This window comes from Panicum virgatum, chromosome 9N (assembly GCF_016808335.1).
Source record: "Panicum virgatum strain AP13 chromosome 9N, P.virgatum_v5, whole genome shotgun sequence".
Classification (NCBI taxonomy): domain Eukaryota; kingdom Viridiplantae; phylum Streptophyta; class Magnoliopsida; order Poales; family Poaceae; genus Panicum; species Panicum virgatum.
The window spans coordinates 28,953,297-28,973,554 of record NC_053153.1 but is presented as its reverse complement, the minus strand read 5'-3'; the positions used below and the strand labels follow the sequence as shown (position 1 = coordinate 28,973,554).

General features: G+C 45.0%; 3 protein-coding genes across 3 annotated transcripts; 1 reads left to right on the top strand and 2 right to left on the bottom strand.

The window, feature by feature from the left end:
- Positions 1–5,972: 5,972 nt before the first annotated feature.
- LOC120688948 lies at positions 5,973–6,737 on the top strand. The gene has a single exon (XM_039971289.1). It carries the CDS (start codon positions 5,973–5,975, stop codon positions 6,735–6,737), a length of 765 nt encoding a protein of 254 aa, XP_039827223.1.
- Positions 6,738–13,853: 7,116 nt separating this feature from the next.
- Positions 13,854–14,648, bottom strand: LOC120688946 (BTB/POZ and MATH domain-containing protein 2-like; the record flags this gene model as incomplete). Its single annotated transcript, XM_039971288.1, has 1 exon — positions 13,854–14,648. A coding segment is annotated over one exon (795 nt), but the record flags the coding sequence as incomplete, so codon positions are not given.
- Position 14,649: 1 nt separating this feature from the next.
- On the bottom strand, positions 14,650–14,991 carry LOC120688945 (BTB/POZ and MATH domain-containing protein 1-like; the record flags this gene model as incomplete). The annotated part of the gene is made up of 1 exon (XM_039971287.1): positions 14,650–14,991. A coding segment is annotated over exon 1 (321 nt), but the record flags the coding sequence as incomplete, so codon positions are not given.
- Between the last annotated feature and the right edge of the window lie 5,267 nt (positions 14,992–20,258).

Sequence of the window (20,258 nt, the reverse complement as noted above, 5' to 3'; positions counted from 1 at the left end):
TGCAAGTCATTTGGTGCATCCGTTGCAAGCCATTAGGTGCATGCAATATTAATGCACATAAGAGCTAATGGCTTCCGTTACACTAGTGAAAGGTCATGCATGAAACATTTTGTCTAATGCCTTTTTATCTCCCTACGTGACTAAAATGGAGATGTGTTGTGCGTCAAGGGGTGGACTTTTATGTTGAGTAATTGATGCATTTGACACACACGTACACATCCAAGAGGTAAGAGCTTCTCCACTGTTGTGTTGTTTCCTGCGTTCCCGTTCCGGTTCTTGCGCGCACAAGCACCGGAAGAGTAGGCCTCTGAAACATTGTTGTCTGTGAGTTCACTTGCTCGGGTGAAGGCCGGCAATCACGTTTTTGGGGAGTGTCCGCAAGCGGCACGACTATTCGCTTCGTCCTCTCCTTCCTGGTGGTGTCGGTGATGATCATCTTCTTCCCAGCGTCTCGTTGTTGATCGGCACTGCTTTCTTTTTGCACTGCATCGAGCAGGACGACTACATCAACAGGCACTATGACGACTAGTGCATCCGGCTCTTCCGCTGGGTATATTTCTCTTATGATAATCAGTATCATCTATATGCTAATCACATTTAGACACACATGTATATATATGATGTCACAAACGTGTTGATTATATTTTTTGAATTAAATTACCACTTATATTGCCTAAATTTCTAACAAAGGGATCATGTGTAATTGTGCAACGTCTCGATCAGATGCAAATGAATATGGCAGAGAGCTGTCCATTAGATATTGTTTGAATTACCAAAGCTTTCAGAACATGGCAGTGATAGTGCACAAAAAGAAAATAGACAACCGGAGATGTTCCACGTTAGCAAAGGTATATCAAACGGAAACAATAAAAGGATCAGACTGACCATCATTTGTTTTATATACCACTCCATGTAATTGCTTCACAAGTTACAATTTTCCAAACCGTTTCAATCTAATAAAGCGCGAAGCATTGATGGTTAAAATAAAACAGCAAACAATTTTGTATTTCAGACAGAGCTCTTTTACAATGGTTGGTGGTGTCTCTTGGTGCCTCTTGGTGCCTCCCCAAAAATAATTAATTTAATTAATTTGAGGGGCGGACGGGTACTGTGGTAATTCGCCACCCCCAAACCCCACGCCCCCCTCCTCCTTGCACCAAACCCACGCCCCGGGCAACTGTCCTGTCTCACCCGGTCTCCCCTGGTGAATCGACACCGCCGCTGCCGCGCTGCTCTGCCGCTGCCGCCGCACCCTTCCCTTGGCCCCGCCTTCGCTCTTTGTGTTGACCGCCCTTCCCTCACTCCCGTCGCTAAAGGTCGTCGCCCTACTCCACGCGGGTAGGGTTTGGACGCCGCCGGTTGTGTTTCCTACTACATTGCTGCCTGCGTCTGCTTCGTCAGCCGACAGCTGCCCCGTGTTTGATCATCTAGCCAAAGGTATTTGGACGCCGCCTCTTCTTGTTGTGTGCCTTGTTTCATGATCAGATGATATCTTGCTCAAGATGGTATTCGATGATTGTAGCGAAATTTTTTGTTTGTAGTCTGCATTCTCAAGTGACAGTAATTATACCTCCTGCATGTGTAAGAATTGTAACTCTTCATCTGTTTGTTCCATTAATGTATATGCCTCAATCTGATTGGCTTCTTGATTACAATCGAAACCCTTCTTCTGATTAGTGTCGTACATATTTGTGCATCACAACAACATGATGTCTACAATATATATATTTTGTCTGTCATCATGCTCTTTGCAGTCTAACTTGTATAACTTCACAGTGCTAACATGGCTGTAATAATATTGTTCACTTTATATAATTGGCCTGCATTGTACATACACCTCAAAGTTTACTGGTTTTACTTTTTACTAGTTCTTATTGATATTACAGTTCAAACAAGTGGCTATTGATATGTTGCCTTTGGCTCTGCTGCATCTAGCTCCCTTGGCTCTGCTGTATCCAGTTGCTTATGTCTTTTTTGAGTTTTCCCTATTTTTCTTCATCTAAATCACCCTGAAATTTGTATTAGGCTAACTATATGTGAATTATATACATCTCATTGATCTTTGGGTTTTATACTACAATCTTTGATTTCAATTTTTATGCAGTATAACTGGAATTAATCAGTATACTACAATCATTAATTTGTTTAATGTTGTTGATGGATGCAGGAGGAAATGGCGGATCTTGAGTCTTTGCTAGAGTACAATGAAATTGTTAGGAAGATGTTCGCAAACGAAGATGAAGGATTTCAGTTTTATAACACATACGCACTTGGTAAAGGATTTAGTGTGAGGAAAACCTTATGTTGAGTGGAACAGTGAGCACACTGAGCTGACCCTTCGGAGGTATGTTTGCAGTCGTCAAGGTTACCGTGAAGAGAAGTACGTGAAGAATGAGATTAAGAAGCGGAGGCCACGGGATATAACTCGTGTTGGATGCCCTGCAAAATTGGTAATTGCACTGGACCAGAACACCGAGCAGTGGTACGTGAAGAATTTCATCGATGAGCACAACCATTCGATGGCTCCAGCCGACCTTGGATGCCTGCTGCGTTCACATCGAAAAATCAGCGATGCGCAGAAAGCTGAAATTGTGGAGTTGGGGGTTGCTGGGATCCTCAAACACCAGATTTTTGAAATTATGGAAATGCAGTATGGTGGGTATGACAAAGTTGGCTATAAATTAAGGGACTTGTATAATTTCTGTCATCTCTATAAGCAGTAGATAATTGCTGATGGTGATGTTCAAATAGTCACCAGTCACCTGAAGGAACGTCAAAACAGAGATTCTGAGTTCTTTTTCAAGTACATGACTGATGGGAAAGGACACGTGCAGGGAATGTTCTGGTGTGATACTCAATGTATGCTTGATTATGCAGCATTTGGTGATGTCGTCTTATTTGATAGCACCTAAAAAACAAATCGGTACAACCTACCCCTTGTGCCTTTCGTTGGGGTGAATCACCATTACCACACAGTTCTTTTTGGATGTGGAATTATTTCTCATGAGAATACTGAGTCATATGTGTGGCTGCTGAAAACATTTACCGAAGCTAATGCTCAGAAGCATCCTGTTTCCGTGATCACTGATGGAGACCTTGCTATGCAGATAACAATCAGTGTGGTGCGGCCGAATTCACCGCATAGGCTATGCGGATGGCATATTGAGTTCAAACTAGTGCGCAATGTTCACAATGATACACTGAAAGGTGCGTTCAGGGTTTTTCGTATGACCTTTGCTCCATAGAAGAGATTGAGAGGAAATTGCAGGTGTTTCTGGCTGACAATAAGGTTAAAGAGGTCTCGTTTATCAGATGTATGAGGTGAGGCAAACCTAGTGTGTTGCGTATCATGTAGGTCATTGCTTTTAGGATTGAGGAGCAACCAACGGAGTGAGAGCATGAACTCTAGGCTTCAGATGAAACTAGATGGTAAAATGACCCTGTTAGAAATGGTACAGCACTATGAGACCTGCCTTACAAAGGTGCGCCATTCACAGAACCTGATGCTTCAGTTCTTGAGATAAACGCAAAGGAAAGGTTCACACTAAATGTTTTTAAGGCAAAGGTCCTGTTCAGCATGGAAGTAGCCAAGAAGTGTTCTCTGATTGAGATTCAAGATGGCGATGATACAACTGAGTATATTGTTGGAAGGAGAGATAGAGACATCATGTACTATGTGAAATGTGAATTAACTGAAGAGGCCAATCTGAAGAGAATTTCCTATTCTTGTCGTAAGTTGCAATCCCTTGGAACCCCCTACTCACACATCTTCTTTGTATTGGGCCTTCGGGACGAGAGCAAGCTTCCAGACTGCTGTGTTTTGGAAAGGTGGACTATGGGGGCGAAACGTGCATTTCCGACAATAAGAGCACCATGTATAACTATTCCCCTACCCTACTAAGGTTCCGTGAGCTACACAATCTCAGCCTTGCTGCAGCCTTCGTAGCATCTCGTGCACCCGAAACATATGAGCGGACCAAATGTGTCCTTGAACAAGAAGCTGTTGTGATCATGCCAAATGCAGGAGCGAATGAAGGCAAGATGTATGGACCGGTGCTGCCACAAGCGCCGGAGGTTGATTGTGAAGAGTTCAGAGATGTCCTGGATCCCATGACTATGCCTGGCAGAGGCGCCCCGAAGAAAAAGTTGAAGTCAAGTTCAGATAAGACTAAATCTACCACGAAATCTTCATTGAAATGTAGCCTATGTAGGGGCTCGGGTCACAATCGGCGAACATGCTTCTTGAGACCAGAAGTAGTTTTCAGTAATGTTCATCAAAGCTGACAACTGCCCATGTGTGAGGCATGTGTACTTATGACTGATGTTCATCTTCATTTGTAGGAAACAGAGCTCCCTGAAGATGTGCTAGATTAATGATTTGCCAAGAATCTGATTGCAGTTACCGAATGGATATAGGTAAGGTGACAATTTTCATCTTCATTCGCTGGCAAACTCCACGTTACGAAGACTAAATTATTGTTCCTTTTTGCTTCTTGTATAGAACTTTGTCTATTAGCAGGATCCATTTTCTTCATGCGCTACCTTGTCGTCTAATCTAGAGTGACAGCAATAGGCATCAGTGGAACTTGTTAGCATAGTCATTAGGCTTAGTTTTGCATGGGTGTATCTCTAGACACCTTCCTTGGTAGAATTGTAACAAAGTATTACCCTAATATGAAGCGGCTATTTGCATTTGTGAATTCTTTGTGTTCCATTTGTTGCAGTGAAATGTGCGGCATCATCATGTCTTATTGCACTACAAGTCAGACCGGTGTGCGCACCGTACAGCATCACCGCAGCATTTTTGCTGTACTTCGAGAGACATAGTGAACTGTGGTTCCCAAGCAATGACAGTCACCGGATAATGTTTCTAGGTTTTGACTGTCTCAAGGTCCTGACATTGACCGGACAATGTTTCTAGACTTCTTACTGTCTCAAAATCTTGACATTCGCCAGACAATATTTCAAGGTCTTGACAGACACCGGACTTTTTTGTCAATGAAATTTAGTACGAACTCAAAGGACTTCAATTTTGACGAGTTCCTCTTCTGGTGAACTCATCATCAGACCAGTCGCTGCACTCGTCAGATTTGTTGGTGAACTGTTATATCCACGAACTTGTGAAAGATTTTTAGTAGGAACTCAAAGGACTTGAATTTGGACGTGTCGCTCACCGGTCGGACTAGGTGACTCACGGGACGTTTTAGATGGACTCGGTAGATATCTTGATGGATCTATTCTTCCCATGCACTATTCGACCTATTCTCTGTTCTGATCATCGGAGCATTTTTCAGTAAAGTGCGAGGCTACCCATTCAAAAGTGCCCCTCCTACTCTTCGCGAGTGCAGCATCAAGTCTTACTACACTAACATCATCACCGTAGCATTTTTCCTGTACTTCAAGACTCAGTTGGAAATGTGATTCCCACGCACTTACAGTCACCGGACATGTTTCTAGGTTTTTGACTGTCTCAAGGTCCTGACATTGACCGGACAATGTTTCTAGATTTTTTTTACTGTCTCAAGTTCTTTAAATTTTTACCGGAAAATATTTCAAGGTACGGGCCCTAGGAGAGGTACCACAGCCCATGGGCCAGAGAGAGGTACGGCAGCCCATTCTTGTTCCGTGTGGATCTGTCAGGGATGTGTCTGGTTATTTTCCACGACTTTCCCTTCCAATACACCGGACAATCTACACCGCACTTTCTATCCGCAATGGTCTCACCGGTGCTGTCTGCAACCGGCCAACATCAGGTGAAGGACCAAGTGTACGAATGTCTATGTCCTGTTTTATCGACGGTCCCACCTACCCCTCCCCGGGGCTTTGGAATCCCAACCGATGCCGCAGGAAACGAACCGCGCGTCCCCGCGGCCACCCCCAATAATTAATCCAAACTGTCGTCGCCGCCACACACGCGCACGCAAGAAACCCTAGCCAAAAAACCATCCCGTGCTATACAACGCCGCACGATTATGGAGCCATGGCGCCTGCCGCCGGTGAACATCGTCATGCCAACAGGGTGGGATGAGTCGCCGCAAGCATCGGACACAAAGCTGAAGTGCCATCGCCCAACGACACCGACCAGTCCACCGACAACTATGCGTCAATGGGTTGCATTTGATACAACCATGCTCGACGTGTGGATAACCTGTGACGCGGAGGTTGTGGCGAGCTTTCTCGAAGACATCCGCCATGGCAACTCAGTGCAATGCCGCTGCAAGCTCGTTGGATTGGACACCGAGTGGAAAAGGCTCCGTGGCGGCGACGTCACGACTGCCATCTTGCAGTTGTGCATCGGCACTAGTGTCCTTGTGTTCCAGGTCCTCTATGCCAATGGCGGTGACCTTCCCAAAGTCTTGAAGAGGTTCCTGATAGAGGAGGACCACATCTTCACCGGTGCACACATCGAGAACGACGCGAAGCGGCTGCGGGATGACTTCAGCATCACAATAACCAATCCGATCGACCTCCAATTGGTAGTCCCCGAAGCCGCTATAGAATACAAGCACCTTAGCAGACCCCATCCCAAGTACAGAGTTCATCGTTCGTCGCTCGAGAAGATCACATCAGAGGTACTGTGCCTACCTCACCTCCGCAAGCCGGCGGGCGCCGACCATGATCACTGGCACAAGAGGTATTTGGACAGCTTCCAGGTGTGCTACGCCCCCATAGACACGTACTTGTCGTACGAGATAGCGAATCAATTGGAGCTCAAGCATGGCTTTAGATTTGCTTAAGTTACGTGTGTGTGTGTGTGTGTGTGTGTGTGTGTGTGTGTGTGTGTGTGTGTGTGTGTGTGTGTGAGAGAGAGAGAGAGAGAGAGAGAGAGAGAGAGATTAAAGTGAGGATTGTAAAGGTCTCCATGACTTGTAGTGTCAGAGAGATCTAGCTTCTGAACCATCAGTGATGCTTGTGACCCATATGGCAATGTAATGCGATCAACCTATTCTTCGTATCATGTTGGTGGTTTCTTACATTGACCATTCAGACGGTGCGATTATGTTACTACCGGAGCATTCACCGGACGTTTCATTTTTTGTCTCTGCAGATTTCGTGATGGAACTGATCTTTCCGGTGACTGTGGGTGGTGTTCAGTAATGTTGTCCTGTGTTGGTTGTACCAAAGTTCATTTGAAAAGACGAATCATTTGTTTCATGTCGATGAACCGGCTTGACTTGAGTACCTGAAATCACTCAAAGTACCTCCATCTCAAATTGTCAATCATTTAGGCTTTTCAGACCCATTTTGCCATTACAAGTTCATTCCATTATGTTATAGGAACTGCATACACATCTAACGCCATTCAGTCATTGAAGTTATAATGTCACATACTAACAACGAAAAATGACAGATGATACTTGCCACATCATTGCCACTAAGACACTAACATTCAAAACACAACACCTACAGATACAACAAGTGACACTGGAGATCTGGCCTTTTTCATTCACCGGACGACTGTGACCATCCGGTGAGGAAGCACTGACAAATATATTGAAATATTTCAATGAAGCTGATTCCTTGCACTCCAGAAGGGTCACAAGGGTTGGGTGTAGGGTAACATCACAGGTCTAACCGATGAGGGCCGTAAACTTGGAATGTTAGCTAGCGCTCCTGAAAGATCATACGGTCCAGGTGTACGGTGTTAGCGCACGTGTGAAGTAAACTTGGAATGTTACGCTGCACTCCAGGAAGATCATCCAGTGAGGATGTACGGTGGTAGAACTTCTAACCAGTGAGTGCAGTAAACTTGGAACACGTCCAATACAACTACTCTGAGTTCCAGCAAGAGATCATCAACGGAAGCAAAAGATACAGCCAGTGACTTGATTCTGGTGGTGCCACCGGTCTCTCCCGTGATACTAGGACGGAAGCAATGATACTAGGAGACTTACATTATAATTACATCAAAAGGTGCTGCATAAAGAATAACAATGTTTCAAGAAAAAATCACGTATCCCAAGACACACCAAGCATCTAACTTACTGAAGGCATATATAGTCAGGTCCTATCTAGCTGAGGTCTGCACTTCACATATTTTGCGCACACATATATAGTAGGTCAGGTCTTCACTTTGAAGTCCAACTACTAACTTGGCATTGCACCAAATGTCCCCGAAAGGCTGTAATTAGCATCATATTTAGGTGTTCACTTCTTCCTGCCAAATATAACACCAAATAGCAAATCCAGCGTCAGACCAATCATGGAACTGTATCTACAAAAAACATGCATATAGCTGATATATATGGTCATGTCATCAACTATGATAGGCGAATGGTACTCAACTCTGACGGCCACCGTACGGTTGTCGGTTTCTAGGTTGATGGCTATCTGACTGGTGGGCTGACCTGCCAGGTCTAAGGGCTGCAGCTCTAGGATCTCCTTGCCCGGACTCCCGGTCACCATTGTGCGTCCCCGTACCGGCAGGAAGGATGGGGCATCAACGCCGTTGAGGAGGGCTGGTGCGGCAAGCGCGTCGACGAGTACAGATGGCATCTGTGGTCGAACTTCTGCAGTGCGGATTGCAGGATCTGTTTCACGTGCGAGTCCTTCCTCAGCTCCATTTGGCGTTATCCTTAGGATGTGATGTACTTCTGCAAGTTATGTTATCCCTAGGGTCTCATATTATGTTGTGTATGGTTCTAGACTCCATGTTCATGTCATCCAGAGCCTGTGCATCTGCAACATTTTACATTCATGTCAAGTTATGTTATGCTTGTTTCTAGACTCCATGTTCATGTAGCATTTGACTGCGATTGATGGTAGTGGCGTGGCATAAGTTGCGATAGAGCAGGTCGAACTGTTTCTTTTGAGACGTCACATCAATCTCCGTCAACCTACTGGCCAGGGACGAAGCCAGCAGATCCATATTGACCACGAACGCTACATCCATTCAGAGCCTTGTATAACTTCTCATGATTACATGTCATGTCATGCATCGTTAGTGGTAAATTATTGTTTACACTAGTGCCAGTGCACCAGGAAGAAGCAACGTGGTCTCACCCCAGCTGCTGGCTAATGCAGTAGTTTGCGTACGCTACTGACCCACACCGCACGCGAACTGAAGCGACGCTATGGCAGTACCGTTGAGTTTTCTGCACTCACCGGTCACACCGGTGGGGACCGGTCGGACATATCAACTCGACCGGTGTTCACCGGACTATACACCACAGGACGGACATGTCAATCTATCCGGTGAAGATAACAGTCTTACTGGCGAGAGCTATCATGATCTACTGGATTACCTTTGTAAATCTTCGTGGGGTGTGACCGCCGCTCGCTCCCATCCGGCCCATCCACCTCGCCGGCTGCTTGGGTTGTTTCATGTGTTCCGGCCCATCTGCCTCGCAGCCTGCTTAGGTCACTTAGCGTTTTCCTCTATTATTGCACTCACGAGTCAGACTATTGCTATGACCGGACATTTTGTTCATGTACTCGTCAGATTTCCTCATAGTTTCCAATGACCATTTGGACAAGTGTTCTCGGTTTCATAGTCCGGTGATGTTTAGGATGAGCCCCACTAGCATATTCTTGATCCTTTGTGAGATGGGTGCAGTGAGGCTGGTTCGCCACCCGTACCAATCATCGGATTGATTTTGTGAAACTCAACGCTCCGTAGCCAGATAATGGTAACACAAATGATTGACCCGTGTTCAGTGTTTACTGCCACCGGAGTATTATTCACTTACTTGACACATTCGCTGACTGACCACCTCTTTTGACGCATGTTTTTGACTGGTGACCACCAGTCAGAAGCACTGAGCGAGATGACTGGTGATCGATTCATGCACCAAATTGACTGTTGATCGATGGATAAGTTCAGCGTACAATCAATAACTTGGAAGATCTGGCTGACTTACATTGTCTCTTGCCAAATCATTGTCACTAACATTACAAACTCAACATCTACAGTAACAGCAACTAGCACTGGAGATATGGTCTTTGCGTTCACCGGATGCTATGGATCATCCCGTTGGTTTCATCCATCACTCGGGAGGTATGGAACTTCAAGACACGGGTCGAACGGATAGCTTCTCTTCCCGAGATGCATACACTTATTCCACACCTGGAACAGAAATTGCACGCCATTTTCGTGGGCTCTAACATAAATTGTGGGCAATGATAATGTGTATTGATCTTTGACCATGACACACCTTCACTTCTGTAGGTGCAACGATGGGACTGTTTTTTCCATGCACCAATGTGACCAGTGTTCATCTGACATGACCACCTGACAATTTTTATCGGACGAACTACATCATTTCAATGCCTCACAGACATATATTGATCATGTACACAAGAGCACAGAAAAACACCAAGAGCTCCAACTTCAGCTACTCAAGAAGAAGGACCAGGTCCTTCTCTACAGTCTACAACCATTGGCAGCTCCTGCTCAAGCAACAAGGATGCATCAACTTTTCAAGCATCTTCTCAAGGACCAATTCAGCAAACCATTCCTAGAGCATCCCAAGGAGCAGTGGCCGCCTTTCTTACTTGTTGTTTGGTGTCAAGTACTGAAAATCTCTAGCTGGAAGATGATACCTTTTTTGAACTTATGTTACTACTTATATTGTTTGATGACATCAACCTGAAGATATTGTTTGCTGTAAATATTTGCTGCTATGAGATGATATTTATGAACTCAGGTTCATGTTAGTGCTGTTATCTTAGCTCTATGAACTCAGGTTCATGTTAGTGCTCTATGAACTGATATTGTTAACTGCCATCCATGTCCATTTATCACTTCATTTTGCAAACCAGTTCATTTTGCATTGAAATATGCTGCAAGGTCAGTCAACATTTACATCAAAAGATCATGCACAAACAAAGGTTGCCACAAAAGCACAGGCTCTAACAGAGCAAGTCATAATGTTGAGTACTTCAGTACAAACAACAGCCCTAACAAAGCAAAAACTACAATGCACCTACTGAAACAACTGTAGTTGCTCTTCTCCTTCAAGTCAATTTGCTCCTTTTCCTCCATCTCTCTTATTGAATTCATCCTTCTCCTTTTCTAGTTGCACTATCATCTGCCTGAGCTCTCCATTTTCCTCCTGAATCCTCTAAACATGCTGCTGCTCCTCTTCTTTCTCCCTCCTCAGCTGCCAAATAGCATCACGAAGGTCACACATCAAAATCCGCACATACTGTGTGGCCTCACGACACACATAATAGCCGCAATCCCCGGCTTTCTACATTCAAATGAATTGCACAGCAAAGCAGAAAATCAATCGCAGAGCAGACCAATCTAAGGGGACAACCTAAAGAAATACTTTCCAATCCTGAAGGGCATCTGTAGTACCTCCGGCCCGGGTTGTCGTCACTCCATGATGTCCAGCAAGGCGCCTTCCTATTGCAGCGGCACTTCACCGCCGGGGAGTAGTCATACAGACCTACTCGGTACGGCATCGACGCCCTAAACCTCTCCATCTCCCCGCCTCCTCTTCCGCTCGATGATGCGGACCACCCTAACGAGCGTGAGCTTGACAACGCCATGGCCGCAGGCCTGCATCCTCCCTCCCTTCATCGCCGGACCACGCCCCCCTCGCTGGGAGAAACCCTAGGTCCGCCAGGAACCCAAGAACCGACGTGGGTTCAATCTTAGTGGGCTAAAACTACATTAGATCAACCATTCAATCAAATTTTACTACTCAAAGCGTTATTCACACAATTAAGAATTTACCATTGTACCCTTGATCAAATAAAAAAAATCAGAAATACAATTTTTCCACCTCATCTCCACCGGTGCCCACCACTTCGATATGCACCAGGTGCTTAGGGCCCACCATTTAGTATGCATCGGGTGCATACCGGGTGCCTCTCTTTTTGGTGCCTCTTGGTGCCTGTACCTTCCCAGCCGTTGGATCGAGCGACGTGATGCGTCCATTTTTCTCCAACCATTCTAAAAAAAGTGTTTCAGATATTAGAAACATGGAAAATACAGAACATGTTTTCCATAACGACTGATGGATATCTATTATCTTATTATTTGGCCAACAAATGGAGCCTCCATGTTCGCTCTCAAGGCCTAAAAATTCTCATGTTAGTCGGAGAAAAATAGAAAAATAAAATTACCCACCACTGCCATTATGATAAAATTAGTCTAAAATACCCATGTGCCTAATTAAAAATCACCCACTAATGCCATTATAAAAAATTAAATATAAAATATCATTTAGCTATGTATCAGTTACAAATATATACTATTAATAAAAACTAAAGCTAACAACAATCAATCAAAATAAAACAAAAATAAAAATAATTATATGCATAATATTATTAAAGCTCAACAAATTAAATTATTATTATAGGTAGATCATATTTGAATTGTTTTAAGCAACAATAAGACATAATTTACGATAATGAATAGGGTGATGTATAGTAAAAATAGTATAATCTTTAAGTAAATATACAACGACATGCAATTTTTTTAATTTTCAATACTAGCCGCACAAATACGCGGGCTATACGCCTAGGTCCTAATATATTACCCAATTTCATGTCTGCACAACTTAAATTGATGTGGGCCTTGAAATTGAGAGGGAGAGAACGGCAAATTGGAAGCAAGATAAAGAAGTTCACCCTCCAAAGAGGCTCTGAACTATTTAGGTTTAACTCCAGCTTGATTTCCCTGATTGACTTTCCCATCATATATATAGTTCCTGTTTTACATCTTCTCAAGCTTCCAACCAATCTTTCTAACAAATCTAGCCTAACAATCCTTCTAACAAATTGCTAACTTTACTAACAAAGCTGAACAAACTTCAAACCGAGTCAATCTCGAACTGAGATAACTCCTGAGTCAAGCTTGCTTTTTTTTTCTTAAAAGACGCTATTATTGTCTCCCAAGGAAAGCGTCCACAACATCAATATTATCCTGATTCAATCAAACTTATTCCTTTTTAATCTAATATTTAAACTATAATATGTACTTATTCACAGCACCATACTGCAATGAGCTGATTGCAAGAACAATAGCGCATGGTGTTTGAAAAGGCCAACAAACAAACCATGCCAAAGAAGAAAATGTTGGGAGAAAAGTTGAACAAAAATCTGAATACCTAACTCTCTGTAAATCTGACCCACGGATCATTCACTTCTTGTAAATTTTGTATAATCTTTCAAAAAATATTTTTTTTGCAAAAAAGAGATCCTGAATAACTTTGTAACTGGCCCACCTTCTTGTCCATTCAATGTTTCGTGTCTTTAATTCAGCTTTGTACCACAATGCAGTAATTGTTCTATAACAGAAATGGCAAATCAGCATAGAAATAAGTAACAGGATTTTTGAAGCAATTCCATTTACATGTTTGAGATTCTCAGTTTCAAATGATGGCATCAAGAAATTGATAACCTTCTAAATAGCAATCATATCAGTGACCAAAGAAGTTCTTCACTGAATAGTGCCCTCATGTTTAATTGTACGCTACCTGAACCGGAATGAGACACTATCCTGAATAAAAACACATCCAACCTGCTAACAAATAACTGTAAGTCAACAGAAAAATGCAAAATAACGGTGATGAATGGCATTATAAATTACCATAAGGAATTTCCAGTTAATTTCATGGCTTAGAAGTGAACTAACTGCTGGCGACATTAGCATGCATGTTCCAAGCACATCATAGGCTCATAGCTATATCCACAAATGACGCAACAGCGAAACAAAATCAGGCACAGGTACGTCATAGCCATTTGGGGACATGACTACAGATACAAGTATACAACTACCAGGACATGCATTTGATAGCAAACCCACTAATTAGTCTTTCTAGATACATATAAATACAATTGATGTCCCCGATCCTCCGGAAACCTCATATGCCTATGCCTTTGGTTTCATTTTCAAGAATTCAACGCCCAGCAGCAGCAAGCTTGGACATCAACTCAAACAAAGCAGGAGAGCTTTTCGCCAAATGTTGGAATTCATCTGTTGCCATGACCTCATCCAGCGTTTTTGGAAACTTGAGAAACTCGAAGCACGCCTCCTTAAGCCCTTGGCAGCGGTGCTGCTTGGCTAATGCCAGTGAAGTCGCAACCGTGCTCATATCGATATATATGCACAGCATGTCCTCACAAATCAGTTTGAGCCGTCCCATGCCATACCTGTCGGCGGCTTCCAGCATATGCTGCGCCATCGTGTTGCTGGCCTCCTTATCTTGCTGATCTTGGGTCTCTGGCAGCGAGTCAGTGTAAATGAAATGCAGCAAGCTCTGAAACACCTGAGGTAGCATATCATCAATCCGTATGCAGCAGCTCTCTGTGGCTGTGCCTTCTTTCATGGGGCCAAAGAGCAGCGCCTCGAAGACCGGCGACCGTGCAGCGAGCACGCACCGGTGCGCGGCAAACACCTCGCCCCCAACAAGAAACCTCACATCGGCACCCTTTCCGCCTAGGAGGAGGGCGCCGAAGTGCTGCGACGAGTCTGGCGGCGGCACCACGACGAAGGAAGCGCCGGGGACCGGATTGGCCTCCGTGCGGGGTTCGCCGATGACGATTATGTCGCACCTGACCGTGAAGCAATCGTCCCGGAGGTGGCCCGACAGCTCCAGCTCCGCCGCCTCGTAGAATTTGTCATGGCCCCAGCAGCCGTGAGTGCCAAACCTGTCCGCCTCGACGGTGCGTGCGGATGTAGGACGGCTTCTGCTTCTCCACCTCGTCGGCGAAGCTGAAGACCGCCTGCACCATCAAGTGGCTGGCAACGGCTTCCTTGAGGAGTAGGTAGACGGAGATGTAGCCGGCGGTGTCCGGGTCGTCGCCGTTGGGGAAGTACAGGATGGCCCAAGTGTGGCCAGCGGCGCGGAAGGGGTGGGACTCGACGTGGTCGCCGTTGGGGATGGTGGACCTGGTGCGCGAGTAGCCCTCGATCCTGAGCAAGTGGTAGCCGCTCGCGGCGCCGGCGGCGATGGAGGAGGCGGAGCCCTCGGCTGCAGCGGCGGTGGAAGAGGAGAGCGGCATAGCTGCAACCATGGACGAAATAGCAGTGTGCTGGAGCCGGGGTGCCGCGGCAGGGCACGGACGCGACGTGGTCTGGTCGGCGGCTGTCGGCGGGAGAGGGAAGGGGGCGGCGGCAACGGCGACGGCGACGGCGAGGGTTTTGGGGGCTTCCGGGCGAGAGGGTGCTATGGTGGGCCGGTGCTTTCGTGCGCAGTGGGATGGCTCGGCCCGACTGTCTGTCCCGGGCGAGTCGAATCACCCACCCGCTGCTTTCTCGTTCTACACAATAGACCGCTAATAGCCTGCTATAGTCCGCTATTAGCATCCAAACAGATCTACTGCTACGCTATACAATATTTTTCCGCTATATCTGCTAAAAGAGTTTTTACAGGATCTAGTGGTAATAAATGTCCGCTAAATAGGTTTCTGCGACATTTTACAACGCTAATCGTCAAGTTGTTAGTATATTTCGTAGTGTCATTCCCTCGAAGATGTATTCAAAAGAATCAATATAAAATGGGTGGACCATCAACAAAGCAGTATGTGCATAGTTGGACAGTCATGAGACATGTTGAGTCTATTTTAGAGTGTTAGACCAATGATGCTTCTAATTTTGTATGTAATTATTGATTATTTAATCATTCTGCTAAATGATTTAGCTTCCGCTATAGCTTTCTATGGTTTTTAGAGAAGGTTGAAACCTCATAGCCCGCTATTTCTTACATTGGTTCTAGCTCAACTGCGAAATGTTAACGTAAAATATTTCTAAAAAATGTTAACGTAAATAAACTGCGAGATGTTTCTTTTTTATGTTCCGTTATCAATGGTCAAGGGGAATGCTTAAACGTGTTTATAATCTTTATTTCGGTTAAAGTTAAATCTCAAAACTTAAGAACAATAGGAAAAAGAATATGTATGGTGATATGAACAAAGCTAGCCAAGAAGATGACTAAGGTTCTATTTGGAGAAATAGCTAAAGGTTATTTTGAGGGTTAAAGTTTAGCCCAAGTAAATAGCGTTCCAATTAAGGGCTTGTTTGGTTGCACATGGATTCATTTCTCATTTTTGTCAGAAATGATAGTGACAGAAATAATAAAAAATACAATAAGGGATTGGGTTTTATTCCGGATCGAAAACTACTTCCAACAAAATAAATTTATAATAGGTGCAACAAGAGACTTGGATTAATTCCACAACTCTAGACTCATGGATTGATTTTCGATATCCTATTGTAGCTATTATGAGTCTATTTTATTGCAATTAATTTCCGATCCGGAATAAATCGCGGTCTCTTCCTATATCTCTTATTGTTTCTACCTTTCTCGGCTTAGAAAGAATTCAAGTACAACTGAACAAACCCTAAATAGCTACTTTGGATCCAAGGACAACCTTTAATGCACATTTCCCAATCATTTGAGCACAAACTACATCCCCCTTCTCTTACCGTCCGATCCGAGATGCTCTACTGAGCCGTTTTCCCTTGGTGTGGTTGTGGCCATGTGCGCCCTACTCTGCTCCACCCGGGCCCGTCGTACGGCCGCCGCATGTCGTTCCACGGGTCGCCTACCCTGGTGCCGCCGATGCTCAAACGCCACGTCGACACCTCACACAGTACGCCCTTGAACACATCGGCGCTGCCCTCGGCTCCCACCACTGGTTCCAGCTACGTGTCCGCGCCAATGAGCGCATCTTGGCCTTTACTCTCGACGCCGAACCCTAGGCTGACCTCATACTCCAGCTGTGCCACGGCCTCCAGCTGTTGGTGCACCAGGCCATAGCGCAGCGACGGCTCCTCGGGCTGCCCTCCAACTTCGTCGGATCTGGTGGGAGCAGGGACCGACAACGTCGATGGGATGCGGCGGGCCGGATCCAGAGGGGGCGGTGCGTGGGTGGGAGCAGGGTCCAATGGAACCATAAGCCACCACGGATGGGGGCTGGAGCGCGTGTTGGGGGAGGTGGCGCGGGTGGGATGCTGCAGTGCTGGTAGGTGGGGGTGGGGGAGGATGAGGTATCTACGTCCCCCGCACAAAAATGTCACACCAAGCCGTAGAATAGAAGACGTACCAGCAAGTCCAATACTCCAAGGGGCCGGCTCACCGAGATATAAACTTGAGCTTCACTTAAGCACAACACATAAGGCACAACCCTTGCTATCTGTTCACTCTCTCAAGAGCTTATCCTAATACCAATACTTACAAAACTTGTGCTAAAGCCTATAGATGTGATCACTAAGCTCAATGATGACTTAGAGGTGTTCTCTGGTGTGTATGGGGTTCCTCAGGGCTCCAGCAAACTTAAATGGCCCATGGTGAGGTCCTTGTATAGGCTAGAGGACGTCACATAGCCGTTAGTAGCTGTTATGACAAATTATACATAACACTGGTTCAACCTATCATATGGGTCAGTTTAACCAGTCGTGCACAGTCTGCTACTAGATGTTGGATTTCAGACAACCGCCTGCTACTAACATGGATGCACTGCCTGCTGCTAATATGGATGCATCTACGCTTTGAACTAACACGGTCGGTTTAATCGGTGCTAAAGACTTCTTTTGCTGCTTGATATGCTCTCTGGTCAATGCAACACTATTGTACCGATGTCCATCCTTGCACCGTCGGTTTAACCGGTGATGTTGAGGTTTCTTCACTTGCTCCAGCATTGCACCGTCCATGCACCGACACTTGCAATTTGCATGTCGTCATCGGTTTAACCGACGCCCAATCTTATGTTGAACTCGTCCAATTCTATATTTCTATGAGTTCTTTTTTCATTTCTTATTTTGAGTTCTTTCTTCATTTCTTGTTTTGGTAGGGCTTTGTACTTCATTCTTGGGATCTAAGATTATTGGGAACATATCATGCGCAAACCAACCTCTTCGTGCAAACCGTGCAAACTTCAATCTGGGCCACTGAAAGGATGCGCAGGGAAAGTGGGAGGGGAGATTTGCAAAAGTGTGATTAGAGACGGGCGTTTAATTGTAAAATTACCCAATCCCTCCATACCCCTTGGATGTTGATCCGGCGGCCCAGATTAAAGTTTGCACGGTTTGCACGAAGAGTTTGGTTTGCACATGATATGTTCATGGTTTGCACCAAAATTTTCACTTGATTATATCATCATACAATCACCAAAATCACAAACTATAATCTAATAGACTATATTCCTTATATATGGCCCACGACACCATCAATTCTCACGACCTCACCTCACCATCGCCGCTGCTGCAAACCAAGCGAAAGAAGTTTGTCGTTCACTTATCTGCATATGGAGTCATGGACCTGCCTGTCGGACTCTATCGCACAGGCGATATAGGTATGTACATTTTTCCTGCAGCTGCATCGGATAATGTTGTTGATGTTCTACAAGCAGAAGCAGCGTTTCTACAAGCACTCTAAAAAGCTTCAAGATTAGACATAGTTCAAGTTAATTATCTTCTAGATTATTCTACCTCTTTAAAAACAAGAAATATATTCGTTGACCAGGCATGTCCGGTGCTGTATACATAGTTCTTCTCTGACGAGTTTTTTTTTTTTTGAGGAAATTCTCTGACGAGTTTAAGCAGATGATGAGGCAGTGACCTCCAATCATTTGATGGCGCACTTCCATGTAAGAACACTTGCCAACCTTTGGTTTGTCGCTTTCGCTGCACAACTCGACGGCACCAAACCTATGAGTTGAACACTTGATAAAAATCAGGAGAAACTTATCAGTGTGCCACCCATTCAATCAGTGGTGCAAGTTTAGCCTTCGTCGCCATCCGAGAGCCAAGAGGACATGAGAGGAATAACATAACTGCAAGGGAGTTCGACCATGCTGCAAGGCAGATGTTCTTGGTCACCTCAATATCAGTTTTGGGTAGGTGTTACCGAGCACTTCTGAATATTAGTTTTCACGCTCCAGACTATTCTCCGCAGTTTCAATGACTCCCTCTTGACCACATAGATCCTCTCCAGTCTCCACCATTCGGTCTGAGCTAGCTAGCCTCTGATCTGAGGAGACGAGGGATCAAAAGGAAGGATGCGTTGCCCACCATTCCACTGTACGAGAAATAGAATGTTTGAGCCGAAAAACTGGCACCTGGATGTCCGATCCATCGGACACTACGTCGGCCCACCATAACGTGAAAAATAGCATCTGTAACATATGAAAACATTCAAAATGTGCATAAAAAAGCCTTTGCAATTGAATCCAGGATACAATTCCCACCACAACATTTGCACCATGTTTCTTGCAACATTCACCAATAGCTTGAGAATATTTGCAACATCCAAAAAATCATAATTGCAACATCTTCAAAGAATAATTGTAACATCAAATATCTACCACGAGGTATCCATTGCAACATCCCAAAATTTATACTGCTACTGCAACATCACAAGATATCCATTTAAATGTGACCACCTGGTGCTTCCCTACCCACAGCCTTCGCTCCTCCTCTACAATCTCCTGAAGTTGTCTGCCATGGCTGTCGCTCGGATCGAGCTCCTTCGGCAGCTAGAGCGGCTCGCCACTGACCACGGCGGGAAGGCACGGGGGAGGCCGTGGGTGCTCCCCATGGCTGCTGCTCGGTGCTCCCCCACCAAGGCCGCCTGGAGCTGCCCTGCCACGCCACCACCTAGAGCTCCTCCTCCGCAGGCCCCGCCACACACGCCTGCACCCGCCAGCCACGCACTCGCGTGCTCTGCGCAGCAGAGAGATATGCGCACGGTGGTGTGTGTGATTTTTTCCTGGTGAAAGGATAAGATATGACCGAGAAGAAAGGGATAAGGTGACCGAACCGTTGCATTCCCGATGTCTGAAATCATCTAGCAGAAACAAAAGTGCGTGCATACATAATTACAGAGCTCAGAGTAATCTACTTATGGTCTACTCTCTCCGTGCCAAAATAAGTGTAGTTTTAGGAGTTGGGCTCGAGAATTAAAGAGGAGTAAAAAAAGTAGAGAATGCACATAAAACGAAAAGGGATAGAGGAGAAGAGAGATAAAGATAGAGTTGTATTTGAAAATATTTTGGGACAAATTTTAAATCCTAAAACTATACTTATTTTGAAACGGAGGGAGTATTTGGATGTTTCTGGTTTTAGAAAATTGTAGCATCAAGAAACTGTAGTTTTATATGCCAAAGACATGAAAACCACCATGGTTTAGAGAAAAGAGGTCTCGGGTGGAGTTATCAAAACTCCAAAAGACTATAATTTTGATAGTACAACGGTTTATAAAACCACAAAGTTTGTTGCATCCAAACACCCATTATCTTTTAAAAATAGAAAAAGTCTATTTTTGACAATCCAACCATCGCCCGAGTTTGATTTTGGCCAAGCA